This window comes from Kryptolebias marmoratus, linkage group LG7 (genome assembly GCF_001649575.2).
Source record: "Kryptolebias marmoratus isolate JLee-2015 linkage group LG7, ASM164957v2, whole genome shotgun sequence".
NCBI classification, from domain to species: Eukaryota; Metazoa; Chordata; class Actinopteri; order Cyprinodontiformes; family Rivulidae; genus Kryptolebias; species Kryptolebias marmoratus.
In genome coordinates this window covers 3,696,047-3,723,520 of record NC_051436.1, presented here as the reverse complement: position 1 = coordinate 3,723,520, position 27,474 = coordinate 3,696,047, and the positions used below count along the sequence as shown (strand labels likewise).

The 27,474-nt window shown below is 44.6% G+C and overlaps 1 protein-coding gene across 1 annotated transcript in view; it reads left to right on the top strand.

The window, feature by feature from the left end:
- Positions 1 to 6,123: 6,123 nt before the first annotated feature.
- The window catches only part of fgf11a (fibroblast growth factor 11a), a 49,124-nt gene continuing 27,773 nt past the window's right edge, over positions 6,124 to 27,474 (top strand). The window contains exons 1-3 of the mRNA XM_017436046.2: positions 6,124 to 6,727; positions 15,162 to 15,183; positions 21,300 to 21,327. Coding sequence (XP_017291535.2) covers positions 6,535 to 6,727; positions 15,162 to 15,183; positions 21,300 to 21,327 — 243 coding nt within the window. The 5' untranslated portion in view covers positions 6,124 to 6,534. The remainder of the gene's footprint in view (positions 6,728 to 15,161; positions 15,184 to 21,299; positions 21,328 to 27,474) is intronic.

Here is a 27,474-nt window from a genome sequence, read left to right as displayed (position 1 = left end):
GGGGGGGGGGGGGGGGGGGCACGGCTCTTCAGCAAACGCAAACATGAACTTTCCACCTCCTGGATGAGCTTCGACACGTCGTCCCGCGGACGCGCCCGCGTGTGTTTTCCATCTTTATTGGGCACATTTGTCCGTGACACCAACGGCTTGGCAGGATGTTGGCTGAAAAATGAAGTCATAACGCATTAGCGCCCTCAGCCACCGCCGGGGTGACAAATCCTGAGTGATACGCCGCGCGGCCCTATCGTTTTTACTTTCCGCAGTGCAGACGGTGAAATGTGATTAACAACGCGTACGCCCACGCCGGGGCGCAGGATGAATGGAGGAACAGAAGCACCTCTGACAAGGCTCGAGCCGCCATGCTCTTACAATCTGCTGTTAGGATTCTTTTTGAAACGCACCTCGTCTCGCAGGGATCGCAGCTCAGACGCCGAGTCGAGACGAGCAAAACGACGTTCTAAGAACCCGTAAAGTTCTCGTTCACAGCTGGATAAAAACTAACCCACGTTTGAGGCCTGATGGATGCAGAGAAACTGATAAACTTCTTCAATAAAAAGCTCAAACAAAAATGGCCGCTACTGAGTGAATTTTACAGACTCTGAGCTAAGATCTGGTGTGGAAGTAGCTCAGAGTCATCCCCAACAAACACCCTGAGAACTAAGATATGACTGAGGAGTAGTACTTTATTTACTTTACATATAGTTCCGCTGTTAATAGTGTTAGCAGCAGCTAGCTGTAGCACTTCCACTGCAGCCCGGACCCCTGCTGATAACATTTCTGCTGGAAAAACCATTTCATGTGAAACTGGCATTGATGGGAATGTTTATAAACTGAGTTAACATAAATTAAAGACGGCAGCGATTCACTTCGGTTGGATTCGATCTGAGCCATCGTGGTCCTGGAGGACCTCCGTCCTGCAGGTTTTAGGTGTTTCTCTGCGTTTACACACCTGATCTGAATGACTGATTGATTAACAGAACTTAAAGACCTCCCGAGGAGCAGAGAAACATCTAAGACCTGCAGGATGGTGTCCCTCCTGGACCAGGATTCGGCCCCTCCTGGATTAGAATAAACACTCTTCTACAAACAGTGTTTAAAGAGCTATCTGTAACAGGTAAGATGCTTTCCACAGAACTTCACCCTAAAAGCACTTTGAGCCGAGCCCGGACGGTGGCAGAACTGGGGCAGTCCAGGTCAGAAGGACCGGATGGAGGTAAAGAAAGGAAGACTATAAGAAAACGGTGCTTTCCAGCCGTAGATCACAGCATCACCTTCGGTGGCGTCCGCTGATGGAAACTGACTCGTTCACAGAACACGTCCACTCAGCCATGGATGGAAACAAATATCGGTGCTTCGCAGCTGCCTCTGACTGACTGACTGCTGCTGCTGTCTCGTCGTCCCCTCTCTGTTCCTCTCTGCCTCCTGTCTCTGTGGATCTGTGTCTTGGCCCGAGTTTGTGTTTGTCTCCTCACCGGTTCTGTTTTTTCTCCTGGCGCCCTCCGTACCGTGTCTTGGCTCGTTTGTGCTGAATGATGTCTTCATTCCAATCTGCTGGCGTCTGCATCTCTACGCCTGACCCAAACTGAAGCCTGCGCTCTGTTTGCTTGTTGAGACGGTGTTCTTAAATCAGCCAGGCGGCCCCCCCCTCAGTTTAGCAGGCGACCGAAGCGCTGCCTGATTGAGCGATTTCAAAGTTAAACTGGAGGATGGAGGTGAAGCTCTCCTTTTACCGCCCTGCTCTCTTTGGGTAAACATAAAAACTAAGACCTCTAAGCCTATCTGAACATTTGCTTTCCCCCACAATGGGACAAAACTGTTTGAGAACCGAACCACCTCAGCGGACTCCTTTCTATGAGGAGGAGCAGCATCTACTCTGAGCTCACCCGGGATGATGGAGCTCCTCACCTTATCTCTAAGGCTGAGCCCGGCCGCCCAACGAAGGAACCTCATTTCAGCAGGATCTCGTTCTTTTGGTCACAGTCCACATCTCCTGATTGTAGGGGTTGGAACAAAGAGGGAACCTGTAAATCGAGATCTTTGCCTTTTTTACTCCGGCAGACCGGAGCCCTAGTTACTGCTGATCCTCTGACCCGTCGATCCAAGGAGAACCTCAACATCTTCAGCTCTGCCACTTCCAGTTCTGTCCCGTTTATCTGGTGGAGCACCATGGTCTCAGAATTAGGTCCCATCTTCACCAAAACACGGATTTCGTGACAGATCCATCGACAGTAAGAACAAAAACGACAGATTACATGTTTGTGTTTGTCCTGCAGATACCAGTAGAGACAGATTGTTGTGTATCATGTTTCCAGCCATTCCTCTGACTTAAAATGGTCCATTATGTCCACAGATTTGGACTCACATGAATTCCTGTTCATTGTAGCTTCACATGACCAAAGGAGAAGTTCCTCTTGTCCACCAGTAGGATTCATTTATACTCTTGTATTCGCCTACGTTCATCTCTTCCTTCTTGCATTTACAGTTTGGAGGGTCTGCGCCGTCCCCCGGTGTATTTTTGAGGCAGCGTTACGGCGCCTCCTGCAGGCCTGGCATAGTTACTGCAGCATTTTGGTCGTTTTCTGTGTTTCCACGAGGACGAAAGCATTTCTGGAAATGGCGCGGTGTTGACAACGAACAAATAAAACGATTGTTTTTGGAAAGACGGTCTTCCTGCGTGGACGGGGCTTTGGTTAAAACTTAGACAATCCACCAGAGCGTCAGATAGTTTTAATGGGTTCATTTTTTTAACAGAAAAGTAGCAGGACAACACGCTTTTTCCTGGAAAGTTTACACCAGCAGACCACCTTCATCCTGTTGAGAACCGCGGCTTCGGACTTCTCCCTCCCTGAAGACGCCAATAAAACCACATCATCTGCAAAACGAGGATCCCAAATCAGACACCCTCCTCTCCATGACTGCGCCTCCCTGCCGACGTCCAACGAGCTCCTCCCGGTGCCGACAGCGTGGACACGGCTCTTCCTTTGAGCCGTTTTTTAAATATATTTTTACATTTATCTGTGATGAAGGCATTTTCAGTTCCTCGCTGTGGAAGTTGCAGGAAACGCAAACGCGGCGCAAAGAAGAGGAACACACGGGAAGCAGGGGGAGATTAATTACGTTATTTACCCGTGCGGTCACAGGTGACCGAGTGTTTGTTTGCACAGGGGGGGAATCCTGCAGGGTTTTCTCCTCCTGCTCTTTACTAGGCCAGCAGAAACGGCAAGGAACGGAGCAGCGGCAGAAATCACAGATTCCCACTATCGCTTCGCATTTGCCTCCTCTGGGGAACGCCGGCTGCTCCGAAGGGTGAGCGCTCCTGCTTAGCTGTCATCTCAGTTTAATGCAAACCTTGTATAACATCAGGAGGGGAATTATTCTACACTTTTCTTTAGCCTGTGTGGGCAGTTTATCAATGGAGCTCCTGTAAGGGATTTTTCACCTCCGGTCGGTGATTGAATTTTCCAACTCAAAAACTGCATTAGTCTAGCTTCAAATCTGGAATAAAATCTTATGTAAATCAATCCCGTTATGCAGTTTGAAAGTGTTTATGGCGCAGTATTCATATTCGGGTTTCGCTAATCAGCACTGAGGCTGTCAGTTTCAGTGAAAGCTTTAAAGGATCCCAGAATAATCATTCGTTTGTCCTGTAACATTACGATGCCATCGCCCCTTTCACTGAAGCCCAATCTTTAAATGAACTAAAGTCGGATACATTTAGCATGGAGTGACACTGAAACAAAGCAGCGGATAAATGGGCGAATAAGCAGAATCTTGTGGGTAAAGATGGATGGAGTGACGCCGTTCTGCCAGCTAATTACCGCCGCTGCTGAAGGTGCGACGGAACAATGAAATATGATGCCGACGCAGAACGGCCTCGAACTAAAGTGACTCAAACGGCCGCTTGGGACGAGCCGTGAGCGCAACTAACACACACAACGACCTGCGTGATTAATTTCACCGAGGCGAAAACCAAGACCCGGTGATCCAAGATCCAGAGTAAAACTGATCGAGCTTCTGCTGTTGGCGCTTCTAAACTCTGGAACAGGTGACCTTTTCATGTCCGGACTCTTAAATCTTTGCTTAAGACTCGTTTTTATTCTTTGACGTTTGATTTGTCTGAGTTTTCTTTTATTTGAATTTACGATAGTTATGGAGTATATTTGTTTGTTTTAGTTGTAACTTTACTTTTAAATGTACTTTTTTCTTGTTATCTTGTTTTTTTTTTTCATTGAATTGTGCAGCCCGAAATCAGCTTTACAACGATAACATTTCTAGTAAATTTCAGACCCTCCATCGCAACTATTAACGCAAAATCAAGCAAACCCACAAATTCGCAACTTTACTGAGGCCAATATTTATTGTTTCTAAAGTGATTCGCCACCGTTTCTGTGGTCTAGTCTCTTCTTTGTGGGTTTGTGTAGCGTAGAATACAAAATAACCCCAAATAACTCAGGAAGAAGACACGTGACGTCACTTCCTGCAGACCAGGGACAATCCAGAAATGCTCATGAATGTCAGTTTAGAAGCTATCAAAGTTCTCAAATAAAGCACCTTTTGAGAATGTCAATGTTTGTTGGGAATTATCTTACAGAACTAGGAAGGATTTTTGCTTTATGTATTAAAAGTTGTGGTTGTTTATTGATTTTAGTAAAAAAGAAAATTGCAACTTTTAGGAAAATGCCCCACGAAATCCTGGAGGGACTGAAATTTACTGCATCCCGTTTACCTTGGAGGTCAAATCTAACATCTGGAAGTGACGTCACGTTCAGCTCGTTCCAGCTGGATTTGGTAAAAGTCCTCAGTAATAATGCTAACCATCATTAGCTCAGTGTTACAAGCCGATAACGACGTATGCTCCAACATGTTTCCTAATACAGATGATCTGTAGCCGAGGCCAGAGTCTGTACGGCACAGGAGAGGTCAAAGCGATAACACACAACGCAAAATGATTGGTTTAGTTTGATCCCCCGTCTTTGCTTCAGCAGTGGCTGCAGCATCGAGGACCAAAGTTTGTGTAAACACTCTTGTTTATGTCCTGTCCAGTCTGACTCCTCGGTTTTTGGACTGTGCCTCTGCGTCTTTACGTCCCTTTCATCGGCTCCGACAGCCTCGCTCAATTTGTCTCTTTAAGCCAACATCATTTCCGAGGCGGTGGGAGGCGCAGGGACACCCCATCCCGGCTCGGCCCGTCCCAGCTCCGGGGAGGAGATAGGTGGGACTTCGGATCTCATCAGTCGCGGGGAGGGAGGTGGGGTCTGACTGACAGAAGGAGGGAGGAGGAAAGGGAAGGAGAAAGACGAGCAAAGGGGAGGGTTCAGGGAAATTAGTTTAAGAGGGAGGGGAGGGAGTGAGAGTGTGAAGCGCACTGTGAACAGAAACACACACACACACACACCTTCACCTTCATTTACACATGACTCCCTCACACCAGTCTGCCGGGGCTGACAGTTGCCTTATTTGCACTTTTCCCACACATCCATGCACTCTGCAGCCTGACTCGACCCGACCGGACCACTGTCACCCGCCGGTGGAGACTCCGCTCGCTGTCCCCGCTGCCCCCCCTGCCCCCCCTGCCCCCCCGTCGTCTCCTCGGCTTCTCCACCGTTGTTCCCCCTGCTGCGAGGCGGCTGAAGGACACCGCTCGGCCGTGTTGTAGCTCCGCCACCGCTGCGAGAGTTGGGAGAGCCTCGTCGGACGGAGAGAGGCTCGCTGCTCCCCTTCCCCTCCCTCTGTCTGCTTTCTTTCCTTCTGTGCCGCCGTCTCCCTGTCCCCCCGCGCTCCCTCGTCTCTGAATGTCACCTCTGTCTCTGGTGGATTTTTTTATCAAGCCCTTGGTGTGTCTTTCCCCACGTTTCTTCCCCTTCTTCTCTCAGAGTGCAACTGGACGCTGAGGTGATGCCAGAGGAGCCCGGGAACAAGACCCGGTCCACCAGGCAGAATCTGCATCCGTACATCATCCTTCAGGTCGGACGGTCTTCTTCTTCTTCTTCTACTTCTCTGGCTTAGTTGCGGATGGAGAAATTCTACTGGTGAAGGGCAGAAAGTGGACGCTGTCCGCTCCACCGGATCGGACGCAGCAACGCCGAGAAGGTTAAGGGATTCGTGTGACATTTGTTCTGGTTTCGTGATGTGGCGGATGCTTCCGTTCCCTTTCGGACTTGGTCGGGCTGAACTTGAGGCTGGGTCAGAGGTTTAGGAGGAGATTTCGAAGGCGGCAGGAAGCATGGCTCGTCCCAACTGGAGAATAGTGATTTCTAACCAGGAAATATTTGAATATGACGCCGTTCTGACCAGTGGTTTTCAAATTCGGATGGGATTTTGAACAAGCCACCCCTCTTTACCTTCACATCCTTCTTCCCGTTTGTCTACCCTCCTCCTCTTCGTTGCTTCGGACCGTCCTGACTCAGAGTCCCACCCCCCTTCATTCCTCCCGCAGCGGTGCTCCATCGCCCTGGGTGAGCAGGCCCCCCGAAACCTGGGCTCCACCGAGCCGCCGAAGGCTGGTGAGGCAGGGAAAAGGTCACCGCCGGGAAGATGGCCGCCCTTGCCAGCTCCCTCATCCGCCAGCGGAGGGAGGTCAAGGACCCCCAGGCGAACCGGCAGATCGCCAGCAAGCGCAAGCCCTGCCCGAAGAGCAACAAGTCGCTCTGCCAGAAGCAAATCCTCATTTTAATATCGAAGGTTCGACTATGTGGCAGTCGAGGGAGAAAAATGGAAAAAAGACCCGGTAAGTTCCCAGAGTCCTCCCAGTTTCCCTCCCTCTTTTATATGCTCTCCTCTTTGCTGTTTCGATGCTTCCCTGTCCAGGCTACAGATAAATCCAGGACACCCGCGGGGCGGTAATATCCGAGTTCAGAGCCTTATCTGAATCTGGGAAACGTCCCATCCAATCTTCCCTAACAGCTGAACATGTCCCGCGTTAGTAGCAGCAGCGGGTGGACAGGAAATGGAATAAACCCCCGGATTAGCACGCACGCGTCCCTGCGACTCTGAGTCGGGACGGTCGAGATTCGGGCTTTTAAAATTATATTTTTATCAATAAACGAACTCTCGGACAGTTCTCACCTCGTGTTTGACAAATCCCGCTCCTTCTGCAAAGAAACATTTTCATCAAACAAAAGCAAAACTTAAAGAGATGTAATAAAAAAATGGAGGAATACCACAAGTTGTAATCAAATAACAGCAAAATTAAAGGTCAAGGATTCCTTGAAGGAATGCATGTCACCCACAGAGTTTTACGCCAAAGTTTTAGAGGTGTTGCTGTTTTGGTCAAACTTTGTAAATTATCTTTATGCAAGGGGATAAACTCAGCTACGACCTCATCAAACCTCAGCTGAGGTTGATCAGATGTGGCGGCCATCTTGAATCAAACGTTAATCAGTTGGTTAATTCCTGAATGTTTCATTAAGAGAGATATGTTGCTCACAGACAGATAAAACCGACTTCACTAGTTTTAAAGAAGTTTTAATCTTACTTGAACAGTTGGCGCTCTGACTGTCGTTCGGGACGACTCTCATCGACTACCACACCGAGTTTTAACTCAATATCTGTACAACTGACTAAGCTACAGACGGTTTTATGTTCGCTGAAGTCAATTAGCTTAGGCGGCCATCTTTAATCGGGTTGATTCCTAAAACTGACTCAAACACAGAAGGCAGGCGAAACCGTTACTGCCCTTTCGTCAGCACGCGATAAATGTTTTAAAGCGATTTTACTCGAAGCGGAAACAGAAAAAAGTCGCTGGGGATCAAATGTCGGGTTGCCATGGCGATGGAAAGCACGGCCATTTTGTCTGGCTCAGATTGAAAAACGTTAAACCTCTTTGTCTCCCAATAACACAATTTTACGGCCGCTGAAACCACAAGACGACACATCATATCTAAATCGTTCCAAACAAAAAAATAAATAAAATAATAAAAAATTATAATAACAACAAACAGGCAAGTAAAATAAACTTTAGGTTTCTGTGTAAAGATTATGCTTGGAGAGAGATAATTACAGACTGAGACGAGTTAGTTAGTTTTTTCTTGTTTTTATGTGTTTAAGACCGCCCACCATTAAGAAAGGCGGGCGATCATGTAATTGCCAGCGTCTGCATGCATTTATTTGTTGTGTCAACAAAATATTTAATGAACAGGAGAACAACTTTCAATGAAACTCAGAAAGCCACAGCTAATCAGCGCAAAAATGGCTCCAACTCAGTCATTTTTACAGATATTGAACTAAAATTTGTTGTGGTAGTAGCTGAGAGTCATCCCCGATACATACTCAGAGCACTAACATTTTGTAAGTCTTGCAGTTCTTGAAAACAGGATTATTTATTGTTTGGTCAAGATAAAATAATTAAAATACCGGTTATTTTCACCAGTAAATTGATGCATTAGCCTTTAAAGCACCGGAGACATCTAAAATAACAAAAACATTACTTCGACATTAACAAAAAAAATCTTTTATTAACAAATTTAATATTCTAACCAACTGCAACACAAAGTTTCTGTCTGTCTGCATAAAAAAAAAAAAAAAAAAAAGTGCTTTTGTTTTACCGAAGTCTCCGGTAAAACAAAAAAGTGTTTTCGTTTTACCGTAGTTTCCGGTAAAACAAAAAAATTGTTTTCGTTTTACCGGAGTCTCCGGTAAAACGGTCCTCGGCATGTCCTCGCTCCTTCTTCTACCTGCCTGTACATTTAGTGTGTCCTCTTCCACCTTGTGTAAGTGTGTGTGTGCGTTCTGCGATATTTATTACCAAAGCGTGCCAGGTTCATCAAGATAATTACGTAGGGAACCTCTAACGCGGAAACAGCAGCTGTCGTAGAGGCGGCTGCTCTCTATATTGTAATTACGGTTGTAAAATATGTTGGACAGGCCGCCGCGGCGAGGAGCTCTTCGGGAAAAAGGCCACATGTGCGCAGCGCCGATTGTTTCGAGTCGCTCCCATCACTGACTCTAACACTCGTACGGGTTAAACTGGAAAAAAATCGGGCTTTAAATTATTGGATCTGAACCGGACATGTTTACTTTATTGACAGTTTTTGTTGCAAATTACAGCAACGAATGTAATGGTATTAATTTATTCGTGGTAGTCATTGGGTTGAGGTATAAAAGCTGTGGTTAAATACACGCTCTGGTGTTTCCGGTTGGGATTGACAGGCGTTGAGCTTCATCCCTCCGTGGTGGGCTGAGCGTTTTTGCCGTATGTGGGACACCGGTGACCCCTGGAGCTCCTTCCTCCATCTCCGAGCTCCAGCTGGAGGCAGCAGTTGACCCTTGGCCAAGAATAAATGACTAGAATATTCCTAAGCTGTGTCCTCCTCCTCCTCTTCCTCCTGCTGTTGGCAGGACCTCAGAGTGGCCCCGCTTACTGTTTGCCTCCACTTTGTTTCGAGCTGCCTTCCATTGTTCCCGCCGCCGCGGCTCATTCTGCATCCCGAGGCTTACGGTTTCGGGGTTTAACGCTGCTCTTCGTCACCTCTTTGTTTCAGCAGCTCCGTCAGAACGGAGAGCGCCGGGGAAACGTTTTCTTAATCTTGCTTCCTAAAGGACATCTTGGTCGCCTGTGCCGAGCGCATTCGGTAGTTTTTTCTGTCTTTAATTGGGAAGCAGAAAATAACGAGCCGTAAGTTTGTGTTTTATTAGATGAAGGTCTTTAGGTTTGGTTTGGATTTGATGAAGAGTTTGTTTTTCGGTTGATCTGGGTTTTAGTTGAGCTCCTGTTTAGGTGGTATCTCACCGTTGGCGACAGGTAGATCTCTCGAAACGTTCACAAGGGTTCTCGGTTTCCTCAAGGAGCTTGTAGTTTTGTTGTTTGTTCACAAAATTTGTTGCAGAAATCATGGTTGCAGCGTTGTAGCAGGCGTCTCAAACCCTTCTCTGTTTAGCTGCCATTATTGCAACATCAAACTCCCTGATCCTGAAACAAACAGCACTAAAGACTCAAATCAGTCGCCTCACTTCTAGTGTTTGTCCGATTCAAAACAAGATTTAAAACAGGGTTTCGAACAAGTCTGCTTCATTAGAGCGAAACAAACGACGGCCGAGACAGGTTCAAAAACACGAACGATGCAAACGCCAAAAGCGCAAAAAACCAAATGCAGGAAAATAATAATTTAAAAAAACGACAACCAATGAAACAAATGCTGCAAATACCAAAAACACACTAAGAAAAAAACCCAAAACAACGACTTCAAACTCACTCCACAAAACAGAAGCGAACCATACCACCAGGAGGACTCGACCACCAAGTCATACGGACCGCGGCAACGTTAGTTTCAGGTTGGATGTCGGATTTTCGAGCTCCACGGATTCAGCCGGGTCTTCCTGCCGTTACCGTTTGCACCTGTCGGCCTCCAGAGCCTCAGTGCCAAACATCCAATCTCCAGTTTCCATATAAAAAAATCAAATAAAACCCATTACTTCCTGGTTTAAGGTGGAGATCCTGAGCTGAGCAACGATGGACGTTAATGAGAGTTTGGGTGTGCAGATTCTGATCTCTGGAGGGGTTTGAGAGTCTTGTCTTGAAGCCGTAAACTGTAAAAAAAAAATGAGTCAAATCTGTGGGAGAAAGAAGAAACTGTTTAAATATCTCAAGTTGCATCAAGTGAAATGTTCAAAATCCCCCAAACCCACTTAAGTTAAACTGCAACTGTGTCGAAATTATAAAGAAATAATAAATCCTGTTTTGACACGTGACAGAAATGTTCAGTCTCCCAAGTCCTGTTTTCAACGAGGAAATCACTTTTTGTCTTCGTCAAAACTTGTCTTTTGTGCCGGAGAAGGAGTGAATTAAAAAAATCCTGACAAAAATGTACAAACGAAGGCCGAACAGGTGTGTTGGTGCTTACGCGCACCTGTTTAAAAACACATCATTACTGCCTGCAGATAGGTGTGTGTTCATGGTTCGGTCAGAGGCTTCAAGGCCTTTAAACAAACTTAACTTTTCACCATTTGGCCACAAAAACCAGGAGACTAAAAATGTGTCGGCACACGTTTCCAAACCTGACGTCTCTCTGTGTGTGTGTAGGTGTGTGTGTGTGTGTGTGTGTGTGTGTGTAGTTGTTGTCATGCAGATAAGGGTGTCTGTTAGGACGAAACCACGCTGTGACCAGGTTGTTCAGGCTCCCTCTGTTGCTGCTGAAGGCCATTGGAGGCTATTGTAGGAAAAGAGGAGGTGCAGTCAAACTATATATAAATATCTGAGTGTGTGTGTGTGTGTGTGTGTGTGTGTGTGTGTTCCCTTAAACATTTGTTGCCTCCGAGTGACGAACGGCAGTTTTGACAAATTTGCGTGTCCCTTCTTGACCCAAATATTTCGCTCCTATAGCTTTTGTCTTTTACTGCCATCCCCCATCTCTCCTCTGTGTTACCCTCCAACCTACACACACACACACACACACACACACACACACACACCCTCACCCTCTACCCCTCACCTAACCCATACTAATGATGCCCCAGCACTACAGCCCACTCAGCTTATAACAAGGTCATCTCTCGCTGCACAAACACATCAGGAACCGCAGCATCACGGAACAGCCGCGCTCGTTCCCACAAACTAATAAATCAGCCGAACAAACAAACGATGAGATTTCATGATAATTTCGGCAGGGAGTGTAGGAGAGATAATTTCACCCCGGCTCTGTGTGTGTGTGTCTGTGTGTGTGTGGGGCTGATACGATCTAATGAGGATGTTAAGCCGCCTATTGGATATCAAAGCAAAACTAAAATAGCTCATGTTGTCCTCTGACTGCTGCTGAAGCTGCTGTTAACAGCCGAGAAACTCACAGTTGGTCCTGCAGCTTGGTGTGTGTGTGTGTGTGTGTGTGTGTGAGGATTATTGTTGCATCATGATTCATCAGCTCCTCATTAAAACATAGATTCATCAACGAGTAGCAGCGTCCTGCTGGTCTTGGCACAAAAACAGTAGCTAAAAGCTAAAAGTAGACAAACTGAAGCTAAAAGCTAAGACCAACTGCACAGTAGCTAAAGCTAAAACGAGCAAAACATGAGCTAAAAGTAGACCTTGCAAAAACAGTAGCTAAAACCAGCAAAACAGTGTCTAATTCTTCAACTGAGGACACAGTAGCTAAAAGCAAAAACTAGATAAACAGAAGCTAAAACTAACAAAATTGTAGCTAAAAGCTAAAACCAGCAAAACAGTGGCTAAAGCTAAAACTAGCAAAATAACAGCTCAAAGGTAAACTAGCAAAACAGTAATTTAAACCAATATCTAAATGTTAAACTAAGGATACAGTAGCTAAAAGCTAAAACTAACAAAATTGTAGCTAAAAGCTAAAACCAGCAAAACTAATTACTAATTTATGAAAACAGTAACCAAAACCAGCAAATGCGTAGCCTAAAGCTAAAGTTAGCAAAATAGTAGCTAAAAGCAAAATAGTAGCTAAACATCAAAGCTAGCAAAAAGAAAAGCTAAAGGCTAAATAAGCAATAAAAATAAATAAACAAAAACTCAAGACTTAAACTAGCAAATACTAGCTAAAAGTTAAAACCATCAAAACAGAAGCTAAAAGCAAAAATAACAGCTCAAAGTAAACTCTGCTAAAATTGTAGCTGAAAGCTAAAACTAAAAAAGTGTAGCTAAAACCAGCAAAACTAATTTACTAATTTATGAAAACAGTAGCAAAACAGAAGCTAAAAGCAAAAATAACAGCTCAAAGTAAACTCTGCTAAAATTGTAGCTGAAAGCTAAAACTAAAAAAGTGTAGCTAAAACCAGCAAAACTAATTTACCAATTTATGACAACAGTATCCAAAACCAGCAAAGGAGTAGCATAAAGCTAAAGTTCGCAAAACAGTAGCTAAAAGCTAAGACCAACATGACAGTAGTTATTTATCTCAGGTCACGGCCGAGTGTTCGTCCAGCTGCGGCTTGTGTCTGTGTGTGTGTGTGCGATGTGTGCGATGTGTGTGTGTGTGTGTGTGAGGATTACTGTTGCATCATGAATCATCAGCTCCTCCCGTGGACACACACTGATTTATCAACGCGCAGCAGCGTTTGGAGAACACACACCGAACTGAGACGATTTACTGTCTCGTCAGGTGGACACTGTGGACACTGTGGACAGTCCACACCCCCAGGGGGACAGTTTTTCTCTCCTCTTCTTCTCCTCCTCCATCCGTCACCTTTCTCCCTGTCTCTCCATCCATCCTCTCATCACCCGGACCGTCCACGTCCCCCACCGTCCACACTCATCTTCTCAAGGACACCCCGTCTCCTTCCTGTCCGTCTCAACATCTTCCTGTCTCTCTCTACTAAATATATTGTCCCTCTGTGTCCAATCATTTTGTCTGGTTGGACAGTGGAAGTGAACGAGACGGAGATGCTGCCGTGTCACAGCAGTTGTGAGCAGTCAGTATCTTACCTGCAGCAGATCTTTTTACTTCATGAAATGTTTAACGTCACATTTTTTTCTTGTTAAAATAAAAACTCTCCAACTCCCAGAAAAAAGTTGATCTTTGAATTCTACGTCAGTAGACTTAGCTTTTAGCTGCTGTCCTGCTCATTTTTACTAATCACCATTGTTCTCCTAGTTTTAGCTTTTTGCTGCGGTTTTGCTAATTTTACTTTTAAGCTACTGAATTACTGCCTTTAGCTTCTGTGTTTTTATTTTAAAATTTTAGCTACACTTTTATTAGTTTTAACTTTTAGCTTCTATTTTTTTCTGATTTTAAATTTTTAACTACTTTTTTTTAGTTTCGCTGATTTAAGCCTTTAGATTCTCTCTTGCTGTTTTTAGCTTTTAGCTAGTGTTTTGCTAATTTGAGTCTTTTTGTTTGTGTTGCTTATTTTAGCTTTTAGCTTTTCTTTTTGCTAGCTTTGATGTTTAGCTACTATTTTGCTAACTTTAGCTTTAGGCTACTGATTTGCTGGTTTTAGTTACTGTTTTCATGAATCTTTTAACTACAGTTTTGCTCTTTTTAGGCTCGTTTTTCCAGTTTTAGCTTTTTTCTTGCTGTTTTTACTCTTTATAGCTTGTTTTCCAATTTTAGCCTTTTTTTTGTTTGTTTGCTTATTTTAGCCATTAGCTTTTTATTTTTTGCTAATTTTAGCTGAAGTTATTTTCAGCAGAACAGAACCAACCGAAGAAGAGGCTTTAAAATGGAAATTAAAGTGGAGCCATTTAAAGATCTGACCTCCCAGGCGACTCGTTTGATGTTTATCTTCTGCTGCAGTGAAAGATGGGCGATCATGTAACTGCATCTGTTTGTGGAGGCTTCTTTGTTCGTCTGTTAGCAAAATATCTCATGAACCACTTTCCCTCACATTGGTCTTGGTGTGGTAGTAGCTGAGAGTCCTCAGCCAACGCTCAGGATGGTTAAACTCACTTTGAAACAAATCTAAAAGTCAGATCCACTCTGAGTACCTGAGTGTGTGTGTGTGCGTGTGTGTGTGTGTGTGTGTGTGTGTGTGTGTGTGTGTGGTACCTTGCTGAGAGCGGCACCTTGTCTACCTGTGTCCTGCTCCCATGTGCTACAGCAGCACAGGTGTGTGACGCGTCCTTCACTTCCACGTGTCATCAATCTGCACACACACGCACACACACACACACACACACACACACACACGGTAATCATATCTGCTCCCAGCACAGATCTGGGCGTTCCTTCAAACTCCGGGTTTTCCTCGTTATTAAATTAACTGCGAAGCGGCTAAAGTTCTGTTCAGTCAGAAGTGACTCAGCAGGTCATAAAACTGAAGATGATTAACTTTAGCAGTCAATTCCATGCAAGATGGCCGCCACAGCTAATCATTATTACCCAACCATCCATCTTCTACCTCTTCTGGTAAACGGCCAGCACTCGTTTAGCCTTTTTCTCAAAGCACTTTAACTACAATCAGCCATTCATGGTGAGGCGACCATGACGCCAGCGCCACCAAGCCCTCTGACCACCAGCAGCAGGCAGGAAGTGAAGTGTCAGAGTGGGGGCTCAAACCGGCAACCCTTCGGTTACAGGACGATCCCTAACCTCCTCATCCCGCCTTTATCAGAGGTCAGAACGAGGAGGCAGCAGGTACAGGAGGGAAATCCAGACCTCCTCCAGCTCCTCCTGGAGGATCCCAAGGTGTTCCCAGACCAGAGAGGATCCAGAATCCCTCCAGAGAGTTCTGGGTCTGCCCTGAGGGTCTCCTCCCAGTGCGGCGTCCAGATCAGATGTCTGAACCACCTCAGCTGGCTCCTTTCGACGAGGAGGAGCAGCGGCTCTACTCCAACGGAGATCTCTGAGTCTGAGCCCGGCCACCCAACGGAGGAAGCTCATTTCAGACGTTTGGATCCAGGATCTGGTTCTTTGGGTCCTAATCCAAACCTCCTGACCGTAGGTGAGGGTTAGAACGTAGTTGGACCAGGAAATCCAGAGTTTTGTCTAAGGACTCGACTCAGAAACCCTCCTCAGTATGGCCACCTTAACGTAGTGGAGGGGTCTGGGGAGGGCGGCGGGCCATGTTGTCCAGCTCCTCATGGGGTCTCTGAAGCGATTCCAAAACCTCGATGGACAAACAATGTATGCATCAGGACCAGGAAAAAGGGAAACCGGAACAACCCCTCCGGAGCCGGTTCTTGGGGGGGCGAGGGAGGGACCCAGGTCGTGTCGATTCCTGGTGACATAATCAACCCTGACCAACAGAAAAGTAGCTTCAGTCGACGACGCAGATGTTCCTTATCCTTCGTTCTCAAACATGAGGTTCCATTTAAAGATGGCGGTCAGAGGTCCTCATCCTGACAGAAGGGTTTAACGGCCGGTTTGTTTGTTACGCCGCCGTCAACGGGCGGCGGATAGAAGGTAATCGGCGATAAGTGAGTTCAGTGGTGAAAACTCAAGTGTGTAAGTTTCAGGAACTGGTTTCCAACCCGTGTCTTCCCGGAGGAAACTTCGCTGCGTCGGGAAAAGATAAGCAGGCCTAATTAAGAGGCCATTAATAAATTTGTTAATGAGCGCTTCACGCAAAGTGAAGGATCATGTGTCGCCGCGTGTGTGTGTGTGTGAGGCAAAGAGGAAAGGAAACACACTCTCCTCTTTATGTGCGTTTCTCATATTCCATATCAGGCGTATCTGCTGGCTCCGATAAGTTATCATTATGAGATATATCCTGGCTGACACACACACACACACACACACACACACACACACACACACACACACACACTGTCATCTCCACTCCATTTGCATAAAGAGGGCTTTTAGCAATGCCCTTGTAGCCTCAATGACAGTATTTCTGCATAATTCAATGAGTGAGCAGACACACAGAGAGGCTTCTGCATTCGGTATTAATTGGTCCAGAAGAAGATGGAGTTCAGGCTCCGGAATGTGCCAACACGCAAACATTTGGTTATAGGACAGGATCGGCTCTGTAAAAAACACAAATAGAGCCTTTCTCCTCTTCTTACATCAAGGTAAACGCTGTTTGATCATTGGTGATGTTAGGGTTTTAAAGATGTGTTCCTTATTAGGTTCATAGGGGAAAAAAGGAGTAAAATCTGTTTATAGATTATAAATGAAACAAGTAAAACTGTGATTTTGTCTAATTGGAGCTGAAGGTTCAGGTACTTTGTTTTTTGTTTTACTGAAGCTACTAAGAAGTTTGTGGTTTAAGCTGCTTTTTTTCTGTTAAATTGGACAATTTTAGTTCAATGTGAAGCATTTTAAACATGAACTGAGCTGAACGACAGCTCAAACTGAGTTTTTATAGCTAAAAGAAGATATTAGCTAGAAGCCAAAAGGGGCAAAACACTAGCTAAAGGATAAAGGAAGCAAAATGCTAGCTAAAAACCAAAAGTATCAAGCTGTTAGCTAAAAGCTGAAAGTATCAAGACGTTCTCCAAAAATAGCAAAATGTTAGCTAAAATTAGCAAAACAGAGGCTAAAAGTTGCTAAATGTTAGCTAAAATAAGCAACAAAAGCTAAAAGTAGCACAACATTAGCTAAAATTAGCAAAATAGAAGCTAAAAGTTGCAAAATGTTAGCTTAAATGAGCAACAGAAGCTAAAAGTAGCAAAATGCTAACTAAAAACAATGTAAAAAAGGATTAACTAACAGCTGTATACAGCAAAAGGCTACCTAAAAGTTATAAATATCAAAAAGTTAGCTCAAAGAAGCCAAAAGTTAGCTAAAATGAGCGAATCGCTAACTAGAAGCTAAAAAGGAGCAAAGAGCTAAGGTTAATGTTAGCAAAACACTAGCTAAAAGTAGCAAAATGTCCTCCAAAAGTAGCAACAGGCTAGCTAAAAGCCGAATGTACGAGAAGATGAGCTAACCACTGTATGCAGCAAAAGGCTTGCTAACGCTAGCTGAAAGAAGAAAAATGTTAGCTAAAGGCTAAGAGTAGCAGAACTTGACACAGATCTGTCTGTTTTTGCTGAGTTGTAGTTTCCTTGACATCACTCTTAGTAAAAAAGGACGTCGATCAAAGATGGCCACCCAAACTAACGTCTTTCTGCGCCTCTCAGGCTGTAATCCGTCCTGCCAGCACGATTTACAGCCTGCAGGGGCGGCCATTGACTCACACAATGTTTGTCTGAACTTATATATCCAAACTGGCTTCTTTGGCTGTTGTATTGTAATCTGTTCGAAAGCAGAAGCACTTTTCATCTCCTGCTTAATGTCTTCTGCCAGAGTCCCCCCGACCAGTGCCAGCATGAATAAATACACAGATAACGCCTGATGTTTCCTGGCCGGCACAGAAAACTGCCCCTTACGTTTGCATTGCTGTATACATCTGTCAAATCATTTCTTAGATATGTTGTGTAATTTAAACAAAGATTTCTCTGCTCATGCTGTAACTGAATTCAGTATTCAAAATTTGATGAGAAAGCACATTTTCTGTCAATACATTTGTTAGGATATAAAACCATTAAAAGAAAAACGGCACTTTCTGTTCAGTTTAGGTTAATATTTGTTGTTGCTGCTGAACCAACTGATTTTTTAGCCTTTAGCAGTGATGCTAAAAGCCAAAGATGGAGCCCAGTTCAATTTACATAAAAGTAAATATACACAGCATGCTGCTCATAATAAGAAACCACGTCTTTCTCGGTTTCAGTTCATGTAAAATTATCTTACAGTCATGGAGCGAAGTCATGATTAACCCAAACTGTGTTAGCTGTCGTGGCTAACTGGCTCGCTAACATTAGCCCATCTTAAAAGTACGTCGTTCACATATTTTTATTTCTACACAAAAACCTGTGTAAAAAACAGTCCATGAGAGAAAACCTTTAGTTTTCTGCAAATAACCTTTTATGTTTGCTGTATTTTAAATGACTTTCACCAAGAAATGTAGATTTTAGCATTAGCATGTTAGCTTGAATGAAGCTCATGTTTAAATTTTTTTTCCCTTTTTTTAAATAAGTGAAATCACTGATAAATTTTGGTCTTTAAATTTTATACAATAGTTTCCTTTTTTATCAACACCTCATTGTTTTTAGAAGTAGATGTTCCCTTAGCTGTGTTAGCATGTTGGTATGTTAGCGTGTTAGTATGTTAGCATGTTGGCATGTTAGCGTGTTGGTATGTTAACATGTTGGTATGTTAGCGTTTTGCTGTATTAGACTTTCTACTTGTGATCCCGGCCAAACCTGTTTTTTTTAGAAAGGTTTTCTGCAGAAAATGTTAAATGATAAATTTGTTCTATGTTTTACTGTATTTTAAAATATTTTAACCAAAAATAAATCAATAAATTAAAAAAAAATCTAGATCTTAGCATTAGCATGTTAGCTTGAACAAAGCTCTGGTAGACTAAAATATAATTTTAAACTGACCAAACAACAAATCACTGGTGGATTTTGGTCGTTTTTTTACAAGTGTCCTTTTTTGTCCTCAACTCTTTGTTTACAGATCTGACCAAGCCTTTTGCTGAATTAGCATGTTCTTGGATTAGCATGTTGTTGTTGGATAGTTTGCTGGATAACTGCACCAACCTTGTTACAACTGTGCTACAATACAGATTCTTTTTGAGAATGTTAGCATTTTAAAAACAAAAAAAAAAAGCAAATTTGTTACAGAACGTCGTCTCAGTGAATCTCCTGACTGTCTTATGTTTTAAATGAACCTTCAAACTAACTGTCTTTATTTTCCTACGTATAGGCGTTAATAAACATTTCTGATTTGCATTTGGAGATGCTCAGTAACCCATCATGTCTCTGCTGTTTTCACTGAGAGGAAGACAAACGACATATTTGCAGTTTCTGTAAACTGTTAATAAAGTCTGAAACAGCACAATGCGCCGGAGGCCATTAAACAAAAGCACAGTATGAGAAACAGTTTACTGTTTCTTTACAGCTGCTGCAAAACAGGTGATTAATTTTAAGTGTTTGCTTTGTGAGACCTGTAATTTGCAGGCAGGGAGAAAATATAAATATTATATATCATAGTGTAATAGATGGCATTATCAAGTTCTAATTCACCGGTAAAACAACTCACTTCTGGAAGTACCACAGGATTTGAGGTAAACAGGGAGGTTTAAAACTTTTTCCCATCAGCGTTGATGGTTCTTCCTTTAGGTGGTGTCTCATTGGGATGCGACTGTTGGTCGACTCAAAATGGCGAGAAAATTAATAGAAAATACGTCAATTTTGAATTACAGTTTTTGTAACCAGCGAGCTTTATGTCCGTGTTTTGAAAGTCCTACTTTTGTGTGCATCGTTGGTCGTGCACATTTAGTTGCAGATTTGGACCAGTTTTTCAGTTATTATTATTATTATTTATCACCAGCGTGGTTTTTGGACCCAGACGCTGGCCTCGAAGAGCTCCAGTGCAGGAGTGAAAATCCATTTCTAGCACTCCTGACGCAGGAAGCAGACATCTTCGATGGGTTGGAGACGGGTCGTCATGAACTTTGCGAGACTTTCTTGAAACTTCCTCATGAATGCCATTCGCCGACTCCTCCTCTTGGATTGTCACCAGTCCTTCTCCTGGCACTTCCTGGAGGTTTAAATCATCGCTCCCGACCTTCCCATCCAACGTCTTCGTCATTCCCTGCCGTCGTGCGTCCCAGCCGGCCGCTTATCCGGTCTCAATGAGGCTGGCTCTTGTCGATGCCGGGGTTATACCAAAAAAAAAGGCTTTCGTGCTTCAAGACTTCTTCTCCTGCTGGAAACCTGGATTTCCTGTTTGTCACCAAGGCTGAACCTCGGCGATCCAAGCCCGTTTTCGGAACCTCTTCCTGATGGACGTCACTCCTTCGGTTGTCCTCGGACAACCGGCTGCGGCGGAGGCCTGGCATCTATTTTTGGAAACAGTTTGAACTGCTGACAGCTGATGCGTGCAGAACTTTGGATCTACAGCATCTTCCCCGGTGTTCTGCTCACCGAGGAGATTGGGCTGAACCCGTCCGACCCACTTTTTAAACAAGACTGAGATATTTTCATTTTAGCCCATACTTTATTTAATTGGGTTTTATTATTGTGCTCTTTCTGTTTGTTATTTATTCGTTGGTTCTTTGGATGTCTCATTAAGTCCCCCACATGAACACAACCAGCTGCTCCGTAAATAGATCTTCTTTCATCCTGTCAGACATCACAACAAGCTATCATCTGGCTTAAATCGAGGGGATGCACAATGGGATTAAAAGAGCGACAAGAAAGACGAGCTGACCCGTTGACAGAGGTGATCACCAGGCCTGCTGGAGATGATGGGGTTTGTCCGGATGGGTTTTTAAAGGGAAGCCCTGCGTCTGAACATAAAGGGATTTGCCCCCCCCCCCGTCCGGTCCAATAAAGCAGCTCGTATAATTACAGCACAGTTTACTAGCTGGAGGGAAATTTAATCCCTTCGAACCGGAGCAGGAATGGAGAAAGGAGGTAGATAAGGAGGTGAAGAGAGGAAGGGAATTCAAAAGAAAGGAACGGCGTCTACGGTAGTTTCACCGTTTCGATTATCTTTGTTCAGCAAATTAAACTCAGGAGCTACACTGTACAAAGTGCGTCTCTGTGTTTGCAAAGATAAGCTGCAGCACTTTTTATTTATTTTTTTAAAGAAAAGGAAACCCGTGACTCCGGGGTTACCCCGTCTGAGCCGGGTGTCATTTCACGACCTCCTCCGGTGATTTTCTTTGTTTTGTTTTTATTGTCGAGTCGCCGTTTGGCGTTGCTGACCAAAAAGCGACGGAGAACAGCTGCTTCAGTGAAATCAGGAAATATTTAGAAGCAACGTCTTTTTTAATTATTTTTTTTTGCGTGACATTTCAGCTGATTGCAGAGACGGAACTGGAGGGAACGAGGATGTACCGTCCCCGTGTTTCCCGTACGAGGGGATGAATGAACTGAGGACAGTGTCTTCAAATCAGTTTAATTAAAGAGTATCGATGCATGAGATTAGATTGGAAGCCTATGGTGTAAAGGATATGATTACACAGGGAAAAAAAAAAAAAGAGAGAAAGGACAGAGTTAAACAGAGCGAGAGCGATGACGAGAGACTTGGGAGAAAAACCGGAGACTCCGGTGGTTTTCGTTGCCCGTGGTGAAGCTCGTCACGTCTGTCCCACGACGCTCCTTAGGCTGCCGAAGCACTCGGGCTGTTTCCTGTCTTGGTGTTGTGTTGGTTTCTGGCAGCGTGTAGATCCGTGAGTGAAAACGTCTCCAACTGCGCGGCCGGAGAAAATAATTAGAAGAGGCTCGAGAAGTCCGGTGGGAGGAATCAGCGCAACTGCTGCGAGACACAAACAGGCGTGAGCGAAGTGTCTCTGTTGGTGTTCTCCAAAAAAGAACAAAAACTGACTCTAATAATGTCCTGAAGTAAAAAATGCTTTGTGAACGATCAGTTTGGTCAGTCAGGCTTTGAATCTGGATTTACAACGACTGACACCTGGGTCAAATGAGTGGGGGTCCAGTCCGGGTCCTGGAGGGACACCGTTCTGCGTGTTTTAGGTGTTTCTCTCCTTTAACTCACCTGATCCGAATGACTGAGTGATTAACAGAACTTAAAGACATGCTGAAGAGCAGAGAGACGGATAAAACCTGCAGGATGGTGGTCCTCCAGGACCAGAACCAGGACCAGGACTGGGCACCGCTGGGTTAGGGGCCGCCAGCAGCTTCTTCAATCATTCAGGAAATTTAACAACTTTTATGGATTATTTTGCAGTTGCAAACCCTGCTACCCCCACATAAAGCAAACACAAGTGTTAAAACCTTTGATTTAAAATTTGATTTAGAATCACAAACCTGAGCTACTTCCTGCAGAGAAAATTTGTCCTTTTTCTCCAAGTTCCTCTGGATCCGATCCAAGTACAGAGCTCAGATTAGAGTCCTCCTGGTTGGTTTCGGTTCGTCAAGTCATTTTCCATTTTCCGTTTTCCTGCAGCCCATCTGCTGCGACACGCTTTCACCGTCTCTGCCTGAGGGTGGAAGGCCCACCTGTGAGTGAAACCGGTCATTAGCTAACGCGCGGCGGGACGCCGTGTCCGACGCCGATGGCCTCGCCGGGGTCAGGGGTCACTGACGTAGAAGCGCACCGGTCCGGCTCAGGGTCTCGGCTCGCTCGTTCGTCTCTGCCAGGCTCTCGGCCAAGAGACGCTGCCGGCGCAGATGCTTATAGACACGTGTCTGCGGGACACGCTCTCGACTCGGACCTGGCAGCCATGGAAGGTGTTAGAGGGGGGGTCGGCTTTTCTGGGGTCGGGTGGTGTTAGTTGGGAGTTGTCACTGTCTAACCTGCAGTAGGCAGCAGTCAGGGTGATCTCAGTTCGGGGAATCAGGGAGAAAAATCTCAGAAATTAAGCGAGTCCATCTAAAACAACCCGAACTTCAAACAGTGTTTGGTATTTTTAAGTCTGGTGGACATTTTTGGCTGGGGGCGATCATGTTTTTGTCTGTTTCTGTCATGTTCGCAAAATCTGTCACAAACCATCGAATGGATTTTAATGGAGGAAGGAATCGTTGGATGAACTGATTAACTTTGGAGTCAGGCCAATCCAAGATGGTCGCCACAGCTAATCATCGCCAGCCAACCCAAAAATGGCTCCAACTCAGTCAGTTGGACAAATACTGAGCTCATATTTGGTGTTTTGGTAGCTGATTGCGTGAGATGTGTTAGCAAAATATCTCCGGTATCATTTGACAGATTTTAATGAAACTTTCTGTGTACATTTAAAGTCAAGTTCAAGGAGTTTTAGATATTTTCCTTCCTGATTGAAGAAACAGATTTAAAGATTAATCCGACCACAACACGGTTCCACAGTCCGGACAGTTCGGAGTCAGCCCTCGTGTTTCCTGAGTTCCTGTGTCGGTAAAACAGCCGAACAGCAGCTGTTTTCTCAGCTGAGCTTGTTTTCGTGGCGCTGGCGGATGTCCCGACTCCAGGCAGGTTTCTCTGGGGCACCGCGGCCGTGACGGGATCATTGATAATCTCAACACTTCAGCTTTATTTGCAGTTTTCAGCCTCTGAACCCAGAGAAATACTTTTAAAAAAAGAAAATTTCCTCTTTGAACATAACAATCTGCAATGAAAATGTTTCTCATCTCCATAGCACTAAAAACGTGACGTTTTCACACTTTTAACTTTGAGAATTTGGCCAATTTGTGACTTTCTTTCCCATTTCCGAGTGGAATATTTATCTCCTCCACTTGTGAGTTATGGTACAATACGGCTGAAGTGTCATCCGGAGACCCTCCGAAGACGGGAAACGGCCTCGTCTTCGCCTCTAACGGCTCTTAGGGGAATATTTCGGTTTATCTCTGTACGGGTCAGCGTTTACAGAGAGGAGCGGAAATACGTTGCGGTGTTAAAAGAGGCGGCGCGTCGCCGTGGAGGTGAGGAAGAGGAGGAGGAGGAGGAGGCGACGGTGATGAAGAGACCAAAGGGGGAAGTTTGGTTCTTGGCCCCGGACTCTGCTCGTCGTTGGAGCTGCTGGTGATTGATTTCTCCGCTCGTCTCAGAGTCTTTTTTCTCCCCGTGTTCAGCTTTATCTCCTGCTAATTCAGCATCTCGATGTCCCCCGTCCCCCGTCCCCTGTCCCCTGTCCCCCACACAAAGTTTCTAGGATACTTTGTCTCCATCGTTGTCGCTCTTTCCTCCCGTTAGTCCCTCATTTCCAAATTCCAGATTATTTACTTGTTTCCATGTCCCTTTTTCCCTCCATTTTGTCTTCTGAACTCTCATTATTTATAACGGCGACACTGTTAGCAAAATATCAAAATTAGATATAAATGTTTGAAATCAGCCCAATCCAATATGGCCGCCACAGCTAAGTGACCTTAATAAACCCAAAAATGTCCATAACTCAACGTGTTTTACAGATATTGAGCTGGAGTTTGGTGTGGCAGCAGCTGAGAGTCGTTCAGAAAACGTCCTTTCAGCTCCACGTGTTGCATAACACAAGACAGGCGGGGTCATCACTGTTCGTCTGTTAGCAAAATAACTCATGAACCACTGGGTCGATTTTAGTGAAGATGTCAGGGAGTCGTCCTTGGATGTACGTCTTCAACTCATTCACTTTTGCAGTCACCTCATTTCAAGATGGCCGCCACAAGTTGCAGTCATTAGCGAACACAAAACCCCTCGCCTCTTTCAGTTCCTCCCTGCTTGCTTCATTTCTGAACGCTCGCGTCTGCGCGGGACGTGGGCGGATCCATCTGTTTTATGAGCGGCAAGAGGGCTCCTGAAAGGAGGGACTGGTCTGTGCGGCCACTTTGCTAAACTGTTTAATGAAAGAGCCTTAAAACATGAAAGGCGTCGGGCGATATGCAATAATTCAAGGAAGTCTGGGCCAACAATGTTTGTTTTTTACGTTTCTGATGTTCCACTGATCCAAATTAGAAAGAGGAAACTAAAATAGCATTGGTCAAAGGAGAAGAGAAGATTGTTTGACCAAGGGGGGCCCATGTGGGGGGCAGCATATTTATAGAAGTGGTCATTGCCCCCGTCTGCCCCCCTCTTGATGTCGCCCCTGAAAGAACTGCACATCGCCCGTCGCCTTTCATGCCAGAGTTTTAGGAAAAGATCTTAGGATGAGAAAAAAATACAGCGCTAATCGAAAGAAGTAGGTAACAGCTAATCAGAGTCAAGCTAACAGCTAATCAGAGTCAAGCTAACAGCTACTCAGAGTCAAGCTAACAGCTACTCAGAGCCAAGCTAACAGCTACTTAGCATCAAGCTAACTGCTACTCAGAGCCAATCTAACAGTTACGCAGAGTTAAGCTAACAGCTACTTGGAGTCAAGCTAAAAACTACTCAGAGTCAGTCTGATTTAAAATGGCCACCTTCGCAGACACAAAGGTGTCTGTAACTCAGTTTTACTGATGTTGAGCTCAGATTTTGGGTGGTAGTAGCTGAGAGTCATCCTCAATGAAGCGGGTAACTCCCTCCATCATCATAATCAGATGATCTTAGTCCAAGGAATGTTAGACCTTTCATTTCATTTCTGCCTGTACTTGTTTTTTTATTTGTTATCTTTTTGAAACCCAGCAGCCACCCAGGGGTTATCGTCCCCCCCACCCCCCGTTCTTTCTCGCTGATTTATGTCTGATGTCTCGGTCCTCCTCTTCCTCCCTCTCATCCCATTCTTCAGTCGTGTTCTTCATCCTCCCTCCTTATCTCCCTCTCCATATTCTCCCCCTCACTAATTTTGGGAGACAGCTGCTTTTGTTTCAGCGTTTTCTCGTCTCTCTCTCTCTCTCATTCTGCGCTCCGTTCGGTTAAATTTTAAATCGTTAAGCTTTCAAGAACAGGGCTGGAAAGTTTACTCACTTCTCCAATTATTCCAAAAACATCTCACCCTCGTCGAAGCAGGAGTTCTTGTGTTTATTGTTTATTTTCAGGTGTAATCCCTGATTAATGCTCGTGTCCAGCTGAACTGTTTCACTTCTTTTTAATCACTTTTATGTCTTGTATTTTGGTCAGTCCTGCAGAGTGTTTGCTGTGTGTTCGGCTCTCTGCCTTTTCTCTGTCATTTAGTGTCCTGCTGCTTCGGTGTCATTATGGTTTTTTGTTTTTTTTCTGTCCTGACCTTTTTAGAAGGCAGCCCCAGGTGAGCAACAACAAAACAAATTAAAAAAAACAGGTTCTATAGGTTAAAGTGTCTCGTAGTTTGATGGTTTTGGTGTTTTACAGTGTTCACGGCTAACAGCTTAGCTGGACGTACGTGCGCTGCAGCAGCTGGTTGTTGCGTTGCGTCACGAAAACAAAATGGCCGACACTTCGAGGAGCAGATTTAAAATGGGGTGGAGTGCAGTGTTTCTAAGTAGTCAGCATCTTACCTGCACTAGACGTCAGTCAGCACGATCTCAGTTCAAAAATGAAGGAATTCTTAAGAAAGTGTCAGGCTAACAGCTAAGAGTCAAGCTAACTGCTAAGAGTAAAGCTAACAGCTAAGAGTCAAGCGAACAGCTACTCAAAGTCAAGCTAACTGCTACTTAGCATCAAGCTAACTGCTACTCAGAGTCAAGCTAACAGCTACTTAGAGTCAAGCTAATTGCTACTCAGAGTCAAGCTAACAGCTACTTAGAGTCAAGCTAATAGCTACTCAGAGTCAAGCTAACTGCTACTCAGAGTCAAGCTAACAGCTATTCAGAGTAAAGCTAACTGCTACTCAGAGTCAAGCTAACTGCTACTTAACGTCAAGCTAACTGTTACTTAGCATCAAGCTAACTGCTACTCAGAGTCAAGCTAACTGCTACTTAGAGTCAAGCTAACAGCTACTCACAGTCAAGCTAACAGTTACTCAGACTCAAGCTAACAGCTACTCAGAGTCAAGCTAATAGCTACGCAGAGTCAAGCTAACTGCTACTCAGAGTCAAGCTAACTGCTACTTAGAGTCAAGCTAATAGCTACTCAGAGTCAAGCTAACTGCTACTCAGAGTCAAGCTAATTGCTACTCAGAGTCAAGCTAACTGCTACTCACAGTCAAGCTAACAGTTACTCAGACTCAAGCTAACTGCTACTCAGAGTCAAGCTAACAGCTTTTCAGAGTCAAGCTAACTGCTAGTCAGAGTCAAGCTAACAGCTACTTAGCGTCAAGCTAACTGCTAGTCAGTCAAGCTAACTGTTACTTAGCATCAAGCTAACTGCTACTTATAGTCAAGCTAACAGTTACTCATTCAAGAAGAAAAATGTTCCTTTAATCCGTATCAATCTGTAGATTTAAACCTGTTTAGACAGTTTTATGTTAGCAACAGAAAGTCGTTTTAACTTTTCATGTTTTGTCAGCGAAACAACCTTCATGTTTCTTTGCTAATTTCGTATAATCTTCTTGAAACAGATATTATTTTATCTCCTGGAAAATAACAACTTTTCCACTTTGACTCAGCGTTGCAGTTTGTCTCAGCTGCGGGACAGAGGTAATAAGCACAGCAGCTAAAGTTAGCGTAGCAACACAGCTGTGCAGACAACAGAAACGGCTGTTTTAAGTAACAATAAGATGGAGAACGGTGCTATAAAAAGTTTTATGCCTTTTTATTTTGTAAGTACATTTTGTCATTTTAACTGCAGCCTAAACTGGGAGTCTGGGAGTCTGGGAGTGTGGAACCCCCCCCCCCCC